The sequence below is a fragment of the Gobio gobio genome (genome assembly GCF_949357685.1).
Source record: "Gobio gobio genome assembly, chromosome: 1".
Classification (NCBI taxonomy): domain Eukaryota; kingdom Metazoa; phylum Chordata; class Actinopteri; order Cypriniformes; family Gobionidae; genus Gobio; species Gobio gobio.
Genome location: NC_137097.1, coordinates 20,724,945 through 20,742,395, shown reverse-complemented (window position 1 = coordinate 20,742,395; position 17,451 = coordinate 20,724,945). Strand labels below are relative to the sequence as shown.

Below are 17,451 nucleotides of genomic sequence, written 5' to 3'. Positions count from 1 at the left end.
GATTTAGGCTTGTTAAGTCAAAATGTGCGCCGTTCTCTCCTTTCTTTGACGTCAGTTTGTGTGCCGTTATCGCTTTTGTTTAACGTCGTTACATGAGTCGAGTCTATGCAATGGCGGACGTAGCTTTTAATAACTCTGCTAATAGCGCTTATCACATATAGCCTATACAGATACATGTGCAGTTATCTCATTGTATTGCAGAACAGAGGCGCCAGAATGCAATAATACAACATAGTAAGGCAAGTGTGTGAAGCTTCAGTCCACTTGGGCCTGCCCATGTGTACAGTTACCTGTCACTGAGTCCAAAGTAAACTTGTAGAAGGGTTTCACTGAGCCCATGGCATCCATCCGTGGATGGGACCCATGTGGAAATCAGGCAGCCAATCATAGCGCGGTTTTGCGTTTTCATGTGGACGCGATTGTTTTTTTAAACGGAGGAAAAACTCTGGTTATAAAAAATACCCGTGTACGTGTGGACTGTCAGGAAACGAACGAGAGGAGCTCGAGCGGTCCACGCGCGCACCGCATCCATCACGCACACTCTTGACATTTTGTCACTGTGTTCTACAGTAGTATATAAGCTGAAGCTACAGTAAGTTGTTCAAAAATGTTCATTTTGTCTTCTTAATGATTAAATTGGACAATTTTCTTCTAGAAAGACAAGGTGTTTCGGTGGAGAAAAAACTTCTTCTTTACCTTGACATGTTTCGACTGCAACCTGCAGTCTTCCTCCACCTGAACACATTGTCTTTCTAGAAGAAAATTGTCCAATTTTTACAGTATGTTGGTTCTGATCTACTTCCTAAAGGAAATAAGCCTTTCATTTATTTGTTATTGTTTAGTTCAACTTGATGAGTCACAACACAATGTGATGTATTCATTTCTGTGTAACTACACGACACTACACGACAAGTGCTTTGAGTTGTTGTTACTCAATAAAAGAGTTAAGTAATTCAGTAGCTGACTTTTTTTTTATACTGCAATCACTTTGTAGTGTATTTTCGTTTACTGTTGTGAAATGGAAAATCAATAATCACTAATCGAGAATCGTTAATAATCGAAAATCGACTGTAATCGAATCGGGACTTCAATAATCGTAATCGAATCGAATCGGGAAATCAGACAGATTAACCACCCCTACTAAAAATGTAGCCTCATAGCCTGAGCGACGCTGGGCAGTCATATGTTGTGTAGAAATGTTACTCATAATGACTCCTACCTGATGTGAAGTATGCACAATTCATTTGTATGACAGCACAATTCGTTCAGCATCCTGTACCATGATCGCCGTGGCAGCCACCGCACGCAAACAAGCCGGGAGTCCCCTGGCAACTGGATCGAGAGTTTTGGAAAGGTACGCAGTCGGACGAAAAACACCTTTTTGATGCTCCTGGGCCAGGTTTGCGGCGGCTGTCTCCCCACCTTGATGCACATAGAGATGGAACGCTTGTTTGTAGTTTGGGAGTCCGAGTGCAGGAAGTCTCCTCAAGGAGGATTTCAAGTGTCTGAATGCTTGGTCCATCTCAGATGTCCATGTAATGTTCTCTGTGTCTCCCAGAGTAGCAGTTCATAGGACCTTGTCAAACAGCGAGCAATTAGGCAACCACGTACGGCAGTAATTAACAAGCCCTAGGAAGCTTTGCATTTGCTTCCATGTCTTTGTGTGCTTGAAGGTTGCAATAGCTTTCACTCTGTCCGCAGACAGTTGCACCTGGCCCTGTGACAGTTCATGGCCGAGGTAATTGACCCTCCTCTGAACCCACTACAGTTTCTCTCAGATGCCTTGAAACCAGCTTCTGCTTAAATGTTGCAGACAATCTTGGAAGCAGCAGCACACATGTCTTTTGATTCCCCAGTAATGAGGATATCGTCCGCATATTGAAGCAAACAGGTGTCTGGAGGAAGTTGAGCATCTTTTAGCGTTGAGTGCACCACAGCAGAGAAAACAGCCGGAGAATCACTGAACCCTTGAGGGAGCCGTGTCCACGTCAGCTGCAAACCCTCCAAGGTAAAGGCGAACAGTGGCTGCGTTCGGCGATCAACAGGAATGCTGAAGAAGGCCCTGCAAAGATCCACAACAGTAAAAAATTAGTGCTCAGAAGGAATATAATTAATTATAGTTTGCACATCAGGTACAATTGGAGCCAATTGTGTTACTTATTCATACATTTTTCTCAAATCTTGAGTTAAACGCCAAGAACCATTTGCTTTCTTAATTGGATTAATTGGAGTCTTATAAGGTGAATGAGTTCGGACCAAAATGCCTTGAGCCAATAATTTATCAATAACAGGAAGAATACCATCCACCTTTTCTTTGGAAAGGGGATACTGTTTTTGATACACAGGTTTTTAGCTTAGCAAAATAGGGCTGGACATCAATGAATCCTGCTTCCTCCTTATGCTCCGCCCACAGCTTAGGGTTGACTCCCTCAATTTCCTGTTTGAGCTCAGTTGCAGGCTGGTCTTCGAGGAGAGCACTTCCTGTATCAACAGTGAGAGAGTAAGCTGCAGGAAACAGAAGTTGCAGAGAATCATTATGAAAGTAGAGCTGAATACCCAATTTATGCATCAAATCTCGTCCCAGAAGGCAAAACGGGGAATCGGGTATTATTGTAAAAACATGCATTTTAAACAATGATGGAACATCATTAGAAGTAACCGGAAGACTTGGCGTCATCTCACACTTCACAGCCGTACCAGTTATTCCCACCGAATTTACATGTTTTCCTGTAATAGGGCCTTCATAAACAAGTGAGGATAGCGATGAGATTGTTGCGCCTGTATCAAGGAGAAAGGCATAAGATTTATGGTCAACATTTAACTCGAAAAAGGGCAGAACGGTTGATACATTTGGATAATGCAAGGAAATCTGTGAAAAATTATCACAAGCTGATGTAACTGCACTATGATTTAGTCATTTATTTTTCCAACCAGTAGGGTAGGCTGGATTCTGTTTGTCAGTTTTAGCAAAAAAGGGTGCCATTGGTCCTTGTTTGGAGCCACCATAGCCCCTCCTTTGCTTTCCTGATTTCTGTAAGTCATAGATTTTTTTTTCTACATTGTCGCTCAAGATGTCCAGGTTTGCCACTATAAAAACAACATTTGTTTTCACCAGCTTGGTAAGCTTTCGGATTAACTGCAGCGTTCATTTGAAGTATTGCAGGGTTCCCCCTGGAGTTTTCAAATGCTCCAGCTGAAGAGAGCTCACGCAAGCGTCTTCCCAATTCATCAACAGAAATTGTAGTAATTTTTGGAGTCGTTATCCTTATTAACTGCGCAGTGTCTTTGTTCATGTTATTCAGGAACGTATTCAAGAACAACGGGCAATTTTGATCAACAGGGATTGCAGATTCTTCAACCCATGCATGCCTAAAACGATTACGAAAACCTTTCGCCCACGTTTTACATCGTGTTTGCAACAAAAGACAAATCTTGTTTTCGCAGAAGACACTTGAAGAAGACACAAAAATGCTGTCAATTGCTTAAAAAAACTTTGAGTTTATCTGCACTTGCCCACACCCATTCAGTATCATCAACAGTGTCATCATCAGAATCAGCAAATAGAAGCGCTCGTGATTGTTTAGACAGATCAATTGGCTTCGAATCTGCAGGTTTAGAAACCCGTCGAACCGGCGGTGTATCATAGATTGGGCTTAAGTACTCAATTTCTCCGATCATTTCATCCTCTGTCATTTCTGCGACGTTAGCTGTTTCATCATTGTGACGAATTTATGCGGAAATTTAGACGGATTTGGTAGGTCTTTGCAAATTGCCATTGCCTCAGTTGCACTCAGGGGGGTTATTTTAAATCCATCAGGGACCTGTATGAAAGGGAACGTCTCTGTATTTAGTAACTGCGGGTATAAGCGATTAATTGCAGGCTTTGGGGCTTCCGCAACAATTGCATCGAAAGGTCAGATTTCTGATGTGAGAGGGAAAAAGACTTAGAACAGTCTGATTCCATCAGTGCCAGACTTTGGAGGAGAAGCAGGGGCCGCATGGCCCTCCCCAAACTCCTCTGGCATGTCAGATTTCAACTGCACCGGAGAGGCAGATGCAATCAAAGAAACAGAGCTACTTTTATCTGGACCCTTGTCCCAAAAAATGTTCATGCTATTCCAAATTTTAAAAGAATCCTTCATATAATTTTCATCCCATAATGTGTCACCCCAGCCAGAAAAAAATCATATCTTTTGCCAAACGAAAATGTTCATCCTTAAACGAACCATCGCGGGGAAATTGATCTAATTGTGTTTTCCCTTCAGACCAACCCGCAAGGTTGTAGATATAGGGTTCAGTGTAAAACGCTCTATTATTATGGTTCATAAAGTCTTTGGGGGTTTCCCCCCTTGCGGGCCGACTAATTGTTTCACCCATTTGAAACAGAGATCTCTCCTTTGTTTTAAATGCAACCCTTTACAATATTTAGGAAATGTCCAAATAGAATGAAAATAAAAGAGACTGCAGTCTTATATTAACTTTTTGATATTTTTTGGCAAAATGTGAGGAAGAAGAGGAAAAAACAAATTTAATTCAATATATTGATTTACAACCACCAAGGAAAAACTGAGAATTTTCCACTGAAACAGTTGAGAGAGAGAAAAATCTTCAACTCAAACTCATCTATTTCCTTCTCACGCACAAAAGTGAGGATAATCAGCAAAAATACAATGAAAGTAGCTTTCTTCCATTCTTCCCGCATTTATATAAAAGTACGATGATCTCCACTCAAAAAAAAAAAATCTCAAAAATACGGCATGAAAATATAAAGATCAATTTCTCAACAGTGTTGCAGAAATCCCTAACGAGCCCCCGATTGACAGAGTTGCCAATTTGTCCCATTCCGTGTCCTTCTCTGTCCTCCTTGGTAGTTGCAAAGAATTTAGACTCAGATCTGAGGGAAGGGAAAATCTTCGATTTATTGGACAAAGGAGTTAGAATATTTATGAAAAAGAAAAGAGGGGTAGTATGGATTTAACCAATGAGAGAAAGACTACATCATATATACATCTCATGATATGAGAATGTGAGACACGTGATATCAGTGTAATGTATAGAACACATCTGGCCATCATTATTTCAACCATCACAACATTGAGGTCCTGCAGTTCCCTTCAATGCAAAGAATAGAGAAACTCGGGACCCTTTCACCATTAGACCGAGTAGAGCCTTCTTATTTGAGAAACATATGTGGAGGGTATGCTTCACTTAAAGAAGGAGAGAGAGAGAGAGAGAGAGAGAGAGAGAGAGAGAGAGAGAGAGAGAGAGAGAGAGAGAGAGAGAGAGAGAGAGAGAGAGAGAGAGAGACTTTGACTTTACAAACTCTTTATTCATAAAGATTAAAAATTGTTTTTGTCTTTTTTGTTAAAAAAAAAACATCATTGCCAGACAATACAATACATACATTAACATCAAAAACATGTACATTCACAAAAAACTCACATTAATAAAAAAAATTAAAAAAAAAAAAACAAAATTACAAATTACAAATTACAAATGTAGAAATACAGTTTCATCTTGATCAACCACACACAACACTTCTGCCTGTCCCCAAAACTCACTGAATGCAACCACATTTTTTGTTAATTTAAAAAAAGCAAATTCTGCTTTAATCCTTGCAGATACAAAAGCCTTTAAAATAATTTCAGGTTCAGTTGTTCCACTATCTTTCCGCTTATTTTTCCTTGTAATCCATATTGCCAGTTTAGCTTCACCAATTAAATAATTGATTAAAGAAATTCTTTTTTTATCTGTTGCAATATATTTTGGGCCAAATATAAATATATTTTCATTCATTTCTTCCCCAAGTGTTCTAAGCCAACTCTTTAAAATCAGAAACAAACTCTTTAGCCTAGAACATTCTAAAAACAGATGCTTTAAAGTTTCTTCAAAACCACAAAAATGACATTCTGTCCCCACAGTGGGATCAACACGTGCCAAGTATCTATTAGTCGCAATTGCCGAATGTACAATCCTCCACTGAAGATCAGCAGTGCGTTTTTCAATAGGGGACTTGTAAAAAGACCTCCAACATCTCTTAGGAGAGGAGTCCTGTCCAAACACATCCAACCACTTTGATTCTTTACAATTCTTCAGTTCCGATTGATGAGAGACTTTCACACATGATAGATACAAAGCTTTCTTTGAAACATCCTCAAACAAATTCAGTTCAGGTATACAGAAAACAAGAATTGATTCTTTTTCAGGCTCTTCATCTATTATCATTGAAATCTGAAGTTTTGGAAAACTTTCATTCATTTTGTCCTCTTGTTTGCCACAGTGATTTTCTTTAATACTTTGTCTGTAGATAGAAGGAAAGATTGAAAAAATATCCTTCATTATTTTTTCCATAAATCTAACAGACTTAATGCCCGTCAAACTACACAGTTCTTGGGGACTTTTCCACCTGTTTCCAATCCTTAGATTAGACAAACATGTGCATTCTGCTCTCACCATTGATGTTTGCAAACTTTTCATTTTCAACACATCTGCTTGTATTAGGGGATTGTTAAAGAGCGGTTCATTTTTAATCCAACCTTCAAGGTCTGAGTCTCTCTTTATATGAAAGACAGAACTCCACACTTTCACAACTGATTTATAAAATGAAGATGAATCATTCCATTCCATATCTTTCAAATTGATTAAAAACAGATTCAAATCATATTTAAACAAATTCATACTTCGTAATAAGGAACAAGCTGTATCCGCCCAACAGATTTTTCCAGAGTACAGCAACTTCTGTGCAGTCTGCAGCCTGAAAGCCTTGATTCTGCTCTTGATATCTATTAAGCCTTGTCCACCTTCACTGACTGGCAAATATAAAATGGCAGATTTTACCCAGTGCTGACCAGACCAAAAGAAATCATTAACTTTCTTTTGTAGTGAATTAACTACTTCATCAGGTGGAGTCAACACATTTAGTTTATGCCAAAGTGCTGAAGCAGCCAGGTTATTTGCGACCAAGACTCTCCCCCTAAATGATAACTGAGGCAGAATCCATGACCACCGTGACAAACGGTCACACATCTTATCATACATTCCTACCCAGTTCTTCTGCATAAAATTCTCAGTTCCTAAATAAATACCCAATATCTTTAGGCCTTCTTTACCCCATTTCACACCTCCTGGTAATACTGGTGGCTCTTCTTCTGACCAATCTCCTAAAATAAAGCCTTCACTTTTTCCCCAGTTTACCTTTGCTAAAGAGGCATTTTCATACTTCTTTAAAACTTCTTCTAAAACAATCACATCTCTTTTGTTTTTGATGAACACTGTAACGTCATCCGCATAGGCAGAAAACTTAGGTTTAACTCTTTGTCCTTCAATCGGCAGGCCATCCAAATGTTTCCCCAATTGTCGAAGCATAGGTTCGATGGCTAAAGAATATAGCATTCCTGACAAAGGACAACCTTGTCTAATACCTCTTCGTACTGACACTGGTTGACTTAGTGCTCCTCCAACCTTCAACATTGTAGAAACATCAGAATATAGCAGTTTGATCCATGAAATAAAAAGATCACCAAAACCAAAAGCTTTAAGAGAACTAAACAAATAAAAGTGACTGACTCTATCAAATGCCTTTTCTTGATCAATTGCAACTATTCCAACCTTATCACCATCCCTTTTTGCAATATCGATGATATCACGAACAAGAAAAATGTTATCCATTATAGTTCTGTCAGGAATACAATAAGTTTGATAATCATTCACTATATGTTCTAAAAACAATTTCAATCTATTTGAAAGACATTTTGCTAAAATTTTGTAGTCGGTACACAAAATTGCCACTGGTCTCCAATTCTTTAAAAAACCAAGATCACCTTTCTTTGGTAACAAAGATAACACAGCTCTCCGACAGCTTATTGGCAACTCTTTTTTTCTGTAAGATGACTTAAAAACATCAAACAAATCATCTTTTAGTAAGCCCCAAAAATGTTTATAAAATTCAGCCGGAAGCCCATCAATTCCTGGTGCACTTCCACTGGACAGCTGATTTACAGCCTGTGTTATTTCACCAATGTCCATTTCAAAGTCCAGTTGATTCCTCTGTGTGTCCGTCAACTTTGGTAAATCTTTAAAAAGGTCCTCCATGCATTCAATGTCACATGGACCATCCGAAAAGAGTTCTGTATAGAAGTCAATTGCCATTGATCTCATCTCTTTAGGATTAGTTGTCACAGTTCCATCCGATTTCTTTAGATGTAGCATTGACTTCCGTGCTCCTTCCCTTTTTTCAAAATTAAAAAAGAAAGAACTTGATGCATCCATCTCTTTCAGCGAGAGGAAACGAGCTCTTATTAAAGCTCCCTTAGCTCGCTCATGGAAGAGAGAGGCCAAAGCCTTCCTTTTTTCATTCAGTCTTTCAGTTGATTCACCATTTTGGTTAAATAAACTTCTTTCAATTGATTTAATTTCATTTTCCAGCTCCATAACAGTTTTATTAAAACAATAATTTGCATTAGCGGTATAATTTTGACAAAAAATCCTGATGTGTGCTTTTCCTACATCCCACCAATGCACAACATCATCAAAATCAGTCTTTCGCTCTCTCCATTTTGCCCAAAATATATGAAATGTTTTACAAAATAGAGCATCCTGCAACAACTTTAGATTAAAATGCCAATAGTAACTATGACATCTTGTTTTTTGCAAATTAAAAACAATCATACATAAATGGTGATCTGAAAAACCACTGGGGTGAATACAGGCCTTTAAAACTCTATTACACCAGTCTTTACTAATATAAAAACGATCCAACCTAGCAAAGCTGATGTGATCACTTGAACATTTCGACCACGTATATTGCTTCTCTACCGGATGTTGTGATCTCCAAACATCACACAAGTCAAAATTGTTTATCATATTATTTAAAGTTGAAGCAGAAAGCGGGCATGGTTCTTCTCCATTCCTGTCTAAGATAAAATCTGACGTACAATTCCAGTCACCACCTAAAACTAGACAAGCATTTTTATCATAATTCCCCATCATATTTTGGCAATTTTTAAAAACCTTAATCCTTTCTGAACCATTATTGGGTGCATAGACATTAACAAAGACAAAAGAAAAACCCATCAAATTAGCATGAACAGCCAAAATTCGACCCTTCTCTATTTCATCACTTGATTCAAAAACTAATCCAATTCTCTTCGAAAACAAAATGGCAACACCACCCTTAGTATTAGTGCCATGACTTAAGAAAATATGGCCTCCCCACCATTTTTTCCATTCTATCTCATTAGCCATGTCACTATGTGTCTCTTGTAAGAAAATTATATCCATATCTTTATTTTCAATATATTCTTTCAACACTGCTCTTCTTCTGCCATCCCTTCCTCCATTAATATTTATTGTTCCCATCTTAATACTTCCCATTGAAAAAAAAGAAAGATCAAGAAAGAAAAAAAGAAGGATTAGCAAAGAAAAATACAGAAAAAACACCCCAAGTGATTTAATCATTAAGGAGTTGTTAGACCTTTTTCAAGGGCCATTTTCCGTCTCAATTTAGTTACAATTTTTTTTAATCTGAATCTTTTCCGTCTACTCAGTTCATCATAGCTGGCTGTCTGTTGAATATTCACCGCTGATTGCAAGAATTTTTTTGCATCTGGGAAAAATTCACTAATCTCTATTGTTTTTCCAAAGGTCGCATCCAGGAAGTCATTTACCTCATTCACAGTATACAATTGATCTTCACCAAGTTGGGAAAGAATATCAGATGCCTCTGAAAACTTATCATCATCCTCTGTGTCCACTTGCTCCTCAGCATCAGTTAACTGGGACAAACAAATCTGCCCAGTATTGTGTGCATCATTTGTAACAACTTTTGGTAACTTAGAACGAAGACTCTCCTCGTCTTCATTATCCCCATCATTACCATCTACACACGGCTTCCCTCTCTTCTCAGTAGGCCTACCAACTACACTGCCATTTGATTTTCCTTGCTTCTGATTGCTCGTCCCTTCATTTGCATTTTCGTCTTTATTTTCTCCATCAATTGTTATTGTATTTAGTTCTGCACTGATCTCAACATTTTCACCAGTATGCACACTAGAAATAACTTCAATATTACTATTTTCTAGATGTACTTTGTTAAGTGGGCAAGCGATCTTTTTATGTCCAACGTCTCCGCATTCGAAGCATTTCAGATTCCCGGTGCTCGCGTAAATCATGTACGATTTACCGTCATGCTTAACTCGGAAAGAAATATCTAACGTTTGTTGATCAAGAAACATAAATACCTGACGCCGAAAAGACAGCACATGTTTCAATGCTTCATTCTTACATCTCAAAGGAATCATTTTCAACTCGCTGGCCATTTTTCCAAACCTCAATAATTCCTTCTCAATGTCACTGTTTAATATAAAGGGAGGCACGTTAGAGATCGTGACTCTAACAGATTGCGATACAAGCGGTGACACAACAGTATACGCTCCATTCATAAAAACGCCGGTTTCCATTAGTTTACTCACCAAACTTTCCTCCTTAAGGAAAACCACCACTGCTTTGTTCATCCTTGACGCTGAAATTATATTTCCATATCCAATCTGTTCACCAACAGCGACAAGCACGTCTTCCACATTAGAGTCCGCGTCAGGTACACACCTGACTCCATGGCGGAGCGAGAGTGCGGCTGCACCCCCACTCGGGTGCGCCTCCATCTCAGGCCTCCGCCACGAGCCCGAACAAACTCACAAAACCGACGCGTGTGTGATACTCAAATTATAATTAATAAAAATAAACACAAAACATAAAGGAAGAAACACAGACAAAAAACAAAAAAATAGAAACAAAATATATTTTTTCCCACTTCTTTTTTTTAGAAAAAAAGTAAGAAAAAAAAACACCTCACCTCATACTACTCCCATAACCCTAAACCCCCAGCATGCAAAGCAAGAGAGAGAGAGAGAGAGAGAGAGAGAGAGAGAGAGAGAGAGAGAGAGAGAGAGAGAGAGAGAGAGAGAAGACAAAGGAAAAAATGCCACACTTTTATTCATATGAAGAGGATTAACATTATGAGGATAATGTGGGTGATTAACTAAAGAGTTAATGCTGAGATGTACATAAAAACTTATCAGTGACCTTGGTCTCTTTTTAATCTTGAGAATCTGCTGTAAATAAGGATTTTTAATGATCAGAGCATGTTTCATGAAATTACAAGCGTAAATGCAATATCTCACACTTTAAATAAAGGTGACAAACAAACAAAAAATACATGAAAAAGCCATTTTTTATTCTATATGCTTTCTTACAGATTATACTGTATTAAGTAATTAGTTGTGCAAAACACGCCATCCAGTTTCATTAATGATTAGGCAACTTTCTAAAAACATTAAATAGCATCTAGTCTTGAATAGTTATTGTTTACATGTTTGTGATTTAAAAAAAGGTTTTCCTTTGCTGTCATGTTTCCTTTTAAACGAAAGGACATTAGAGATAAGCGACAGGAAATCTATGGGTAACCCATATGTCCCACCTCAACTCTGTCGACTCTTGTTGAAATGTTCATATTTATTTAAATTCATTGTATTGTGGAGGATTTTCTGCAGGATGGTGATGCAAGGAAGGGTTGCTGACCACAGATATCTGCAAGAAAACAGCTATATGATCAGTTTTCTTTGATAATATTAAACAATTCACCCATTACTTAGTGCTTTACACACTTACAGTTAATGACATTACATTCAAATAATAGATTGTTTTGTGGAAATGTGTTTTTTGAGCACCATTTTACTTAAAGTCCAATTAAACTGGGGTTACAAGCTTCTCTTACTTCTGAACTGTTAAGATCATGGAAGTGATTGGACCTAAAACAACAGGGCTGTGGAGTTACAACTTGTGGAACAAACGGCACCTGTGGAAAAACACAAATTGAGTTGTATGTCTTCTTATTGTGAAATGCAATGTATGCTATGACACTGGCAGACAGTTTCAGTATTACAGATTTATAGACATCAATGTACTTCAGATGGAGTAGAAAAAAAGCAAATGACAGAAATCCTTCTGAAATGTCCTGGTGTGGAAACTTATGCTTTCATTTGGATTTCTTAAAATTATTTCACAACTGAAAAACTACATGGCTTTTCTCAGCAGATGGTAATGTTGCTGTTTTTGAAGCGATTAAACTTGGAGTTTTGCTATTAGTAGAGAGGTTGCTGATGAACACTGTTCAGAGACGCACAGACTTTACCTCCATTACTAGCTCTAAACGTATGTTTTGGAGTAAGGGATGTGTAAGAAAGTAGTTCTACATGTGCTGGGAGTTTAACGTTTGGTAATGCAAAGTGTGCTAAGATCACTTTATTTACAGTCACATAATTTCCAAAATTTTAGGTGACAGCAGTTTAAAGCTTGATAACTTTACATGGTAAAACCTTGAGAGTTTGAACATTTAAAAAAAAATGTATATTTGTATCGTTACTTAGTAGTATTTGTCTGTTCTTTAAAAGTGTGAACACCCTTAAAAGAAACCATTGCCATTCTGTATGCATATCTGGGGGGATCAGCTGACAAAAAGGTTTGGGAACCCCTGACTTGACACGTCACTCACCTGTGGATCATAGCAGGAGGTGGCTTTACAGGCAAATGCTGACAGACAGATGGAGATGATAAACTCAAGGATGGTGAATACCAATGATACACCACTGATTCCCAAGAAGAGAGTCTGAGAGAGAGAATTCAATATTAGCACAAACAATAATGAGGAAATAATTGATAAATAGCACTCACACTGGTACAGCAGTTCAGAATCTACCATCATTGAGGTTCATATAGTAATACAACATATCTATAGGTCAAACTGGACTGAGTGTACAATTCATGTATAAAGCCTTCTAGAATTGTGAATGATCAGTAATAGTAAGAGAACTATAAACTACTTCTGAAATATTGAAAAAAGACTGGACAGATGAGAGCAGGTTGACTTTTGACAAATGTGCTGACCACACAGTGATCTTATTGTAATTACTAAATAAATGTGAAATTCAAAAGTTGGTGACATACCGTATACTTTCTCTCAGTATAACCACAATCATATTGGTTGCAGTAATTGTACATGTCGAATGGCCCTAGACCCAAATCCAGTGAAATTATGATGAAGGAAATGCCTGCAGTTATAGCACTGAAAATGTTCATTCCAAGTGAACCTTTCACCTATAGGTGAAAAAAACAACAACATAAAATAGATTAATAAATTAACATGAATTTTTGCTTGTTGACATAGATGGAAAGATGTGTGGAGTGTGATGATAATACACTACTTGACATAAATAAATAAAATATAGCAGCATGCAGCAATCATTGGGGTCCAAGCACCAATAGCTCATGTGGATGATTAAGGGATACGATTGAAATTTGTCTAATAATGTCACACATTCCCTGTGTGTTTGTGGACTTTGACGTTATTTCGTACAAAGAGCACTCAAGGGGTCCTGGTATGATCCTGCTAGATCCATTATTTGATCAGTCGTTCTGTAACGCAGAGTGTGGAATGAGCAGGCAGGGAAGCGAATCGAAGTGCAGGAACATTTAATGACAAAACTAGAAAAGGAACAAGGAACTCCTAATTCCACATCAATACATACGTACAACGATTGATCAACCACGAGTGGAACACAAGCACTATAAATAACAGGGAAGACTAGCTAAAGGTAACAAGGGGGCGTGATCAGATAGGAAACGCATGAAAAACTACAAAAGAACTACAAAGCAAAACACACAACAGGAAATAACGTAAAAGTCCACAAACACACAGGGAATATGTGACAAATAACTACATTACAAGTCCAGTCAATCTTCACTGATAGTTTAGGTTACAGTAAACATGCTGGTGTTATCATGGGCAACTGGAAATCCTCCCTCTTACTGTTAGTCCAAAACAAATCCTCGGTGTAATTATTTACTGTTGTAAGATATTATCAGAAAATATATAGGGTGTATGTGGACTTTTTGTTTTTATTATTTATTGTATAATATGTGTGGCCTTCTAGCAATTTTAAACGGTGCATTTGTTTGAACTGTTGGGCTAACAAACAATCAGGATAACTATGGTAACAAACAATGCTAGCAAGACAACAAGAGAAAAAGGAACTGGACATAGAAACAAACATAAAAGTCCATACAAAACACAAGGCACACCACCAGGATCATGACACTGACAAGTTTGGGTTCTCTACGAATTACGGTCACTGATAACCATACGCAGAAAAAATAAGGAAGAAGAAATCAGTACAAACACAATAGGGTTGCAGGGGGTATTCCAGAAAGCAGGTTATGTGACATACCTGGGTAAGTTTAAGAGTAAGTTAGCGGATAACCTCAACTTTCGGTTCCCAAAACGGAGATAGCTTTCAGGGTATGTAAGTAACCATAGCAACCTGAACATAACCTGCTCCGGAGCCGCTCATGATCCAGGGTTAGTTTGCTTAAGAGATATTCAGATGTGTGTTATATAATTAATATAGTTAAATGAATATAGCCAAATGTATTATATAGTTACAGTTATAATATAACAGGGTGGTTTAAATGTGAATTCAATTGAAATGTTTTATTATTTATTTTATTGTCATCTCACACATGGATCTGCATTCAATTAATTAGCATCAAACTAACAATATAATTCTTATGCTCAGTGAATAAAGATTACTTATTACAGTGGTTCTCAAACCTGTCCTGGGGACCCCCAACCAGTGCACATTTTGCATGTTTGTTTAAAACAAAAGAAGAAGAACGTGGTTTCAATGGGGAATTATCGATTCGTCACTCTGTTGAGAATGTCTTGTGTGTTAACTGGGAACATACTCTGAGTTGGCTGAACTTATGCTGCCTTCACGTGCTATCGGAAATTTCCTAATTCCCACTTTAGAAGTCGTGATTACGAGCTTGTTGCATTCAAGTGCTTTGTTGTCGGAGTGAACAGGAATCATGGTGGACACCAGGTTATTCTTGCCTATTTATTGGGAAAATCTTATTAAAACCAACATCATATGTAGTGTCCCATGCACCGACAACCATATAAACATTCCAGATAGTCCGCTTTCTGCTGGTTCTGTAATTTCAGTCAAATGCAGGCTATTTTCGCTGTGTACCAAACATACAATACACTTTATATGATTACTCTTACATGTAAATATGTACTACATTAATGTCAAGACAAGACGACCTAGCTGTTTTGGAAAAAAAACAATAAAACCACACCTGCCACAGTAGTAGTTCTCCCCGCCACCATGTTTAAAGCTTATGACACGCCCATCTCGGGAATTGGGGTATCAAAATTATTTCCGAACTTCCCAGTGGTAAACACGACATCAGAGGGCGTTCATGTGCAATTTTTACCTCGGAAACTCGTATTTATGATAATTCCGATAGCACGTGAAGGCAGCATTACTCCGGGACTTGTTTTTGGAACCAGCATACCTCGAGTAAGCAAGGTTTGGGTTAATCAAACGGGAGTTTAAGTATAATGTGACGGTAAGTTAACCTTCTGGAATACCCCCCAGCACCTCCAGTGCTTAGACCCCTAAAAATAACAAGTGCTGTGTACATACCAAACACAAACTGGAGGGTGAATACAGTTTGTTTTCTGCAGCAATGCAGAGTGAGCCTGCGATAATGTACTGAGAGGAGATAGACAGACAAAAATCACGATATATAAATTTGTGTTATAAAAGACACAACACTTAAATATATAATTGTTTCTTACGATGAGAGATCCCCAGTAAGGAATACCCATAATGACAAAGGTGGATTCTGCATGAACGGTAGACACGATTCCCAAAAGGAGAATCAACAGACCAATCATTATCTGGACAGTCTGTGAGGGACAAGAGAGGCTTTTATAAAGAAAGCAAAAATTATAATTTTTTTGGTGAACAGTATAACATGAACAATATACATTTATAACGGTTGTAGTTATGGATTTATTATTGTACTACTAAAATATCTAGAGACTCTCATTGCATGAATTCACACACTGATTTGCGGATGAACAAAAGTTGTCCAGTACTTCACATTCTTTAATTGAACTAGATACACAATGAAGTTTTACAGTTTTACTCTGTAAATGATAAACCTGATGATAAATGATAAATCTTATATTACTGTCTTACAGCATTGTCACCAAGGCATTACGTGTTTTTTTTTTTTTTTTCTTGTACTTTGCTAATCTCCCACTGACATAGACACATAAAAATCAATTATTATTTCACAATTTCTCACCCCAAGTGCTTTTGGTTGGCCTTTCAGAAATGGCTGAAGTCTGTGAGGAGGTGAAACTCCTGCTGGCTGGTGTCCATGAAGAGGCACATGAGCATTTGTCCCAGTTCCAGCTGCTGGTGTTTGTGTTGGTGGTTGAAACTGGATGACCACCGTTGAAGAGTTCACGGGTATGACAGTGTGGGACATTCTTGTTTCTGAATCTGAAATTGACCTGTAAAAAATCATAGTAAATCAAGACTAGATCTGATTATAAAATAGATTTTCTATGTAAACAAACTTTCCCATTTATCTCATGAAATATTATATATTCATTATATTTATTATTATAAATGTGGTCTTCACTGGTTGAAAACCCTATGAATACAGTTCTGTCAATAGTAGTTATTACCATTGGTTAAATTATTGTCATCAACTATAAAAACTCTATTATACGTTGAAAACAGAGAATATGCTAAATAACAAACTGACCCACAGCATTCACATTTAAGGCATTTAGCAGATACTCTTTTCCAAAGACCCTTACAAAAGTGCCCTACCAACCAATATTGAGGAAATTCATTCATTAATACAATTAATACATATATATAAATGAAGTGCAGACATAGCACAAAGATAGGCATCTGTATAAAGGAAGTCAGATTGTCAGTGTAAGTATATAATTTTGTGTTTTACCAGTAAGAAATCTTCTCTTTGGTTGGTTCACCGCACTTTGCTCTGTAGTTGAGTTCACTCTTCTGGGATGAGCTGGTGTAAGTTTGATGTCATTAGAGTAACTGCTGATACTGTTTCCCAGAATGAACCAGGAAGCAGCTGGAGCTCAGGTGGTAAGGAGCTGCCCCTTTAATTAGATAATAAACCATAAAAGACAATAATTAACTGAAGTACTCATAAATGTTGAGTAAATGTTTATGTTGTACTTCATAGCAAGTAATCTGGATTGGACCAGCAGATTAGCATTATTACCTCATCTGTTGCAGCTCTTGTGTCACTGCACAGTGCCTGTTCGTTCTCTAACTGTTTACATCCACAGTGTTTGACACTCGATCAGCTGGACCGTTGGTTTGGGCCTGTGGCGTGGTGCCTTCACTTCTGATTGTAGATGTGCTGGGAGTAAAAACCTTGAATCAAAGATTTAAGAGGCATGCAATAGGCGTTCAGCCACCTGGCTATCACCAATCATTTCTGCAGTTTTCCTGTGCTTATTTGGTTTTCAAGTGAATTGATTGGTTTTGTTCAATA

General features: G+C 37.8%; 1 protein-coding gene across 1 annotated transcript; it reads right to left on the bottom strand.

Annotated features, from left to right (window-relative positions):
- Positions 1–3,944: 3,944 nt before the first annotated feature.
- Positions 3,945–16,398, bottom strand: LOC307119212 (membrane-spanning 4-domains subfamily A member 4A-like; the record flags this gene model as incomplete). Its single annotated transcript, XM_079805362.1, has 8 exons — positions 3,945–4,037; positions 9,666–9,773; positions 10,470–10,544; positions 12,548–12,661; positions 13,000–13,149; positions 15,543–15,611; positions 15,698–15,808; positions 16,213–16,398. 8 exons carry the CDS (start codon positions 16,396–16,398, stop codon positions 3,945–3,947), a joined length of 906 nt encoding a protein of 301 aa, XP_079661488.1.
- Positions 16,399–17,451: the final 1,053 nt, after the last annotated feature.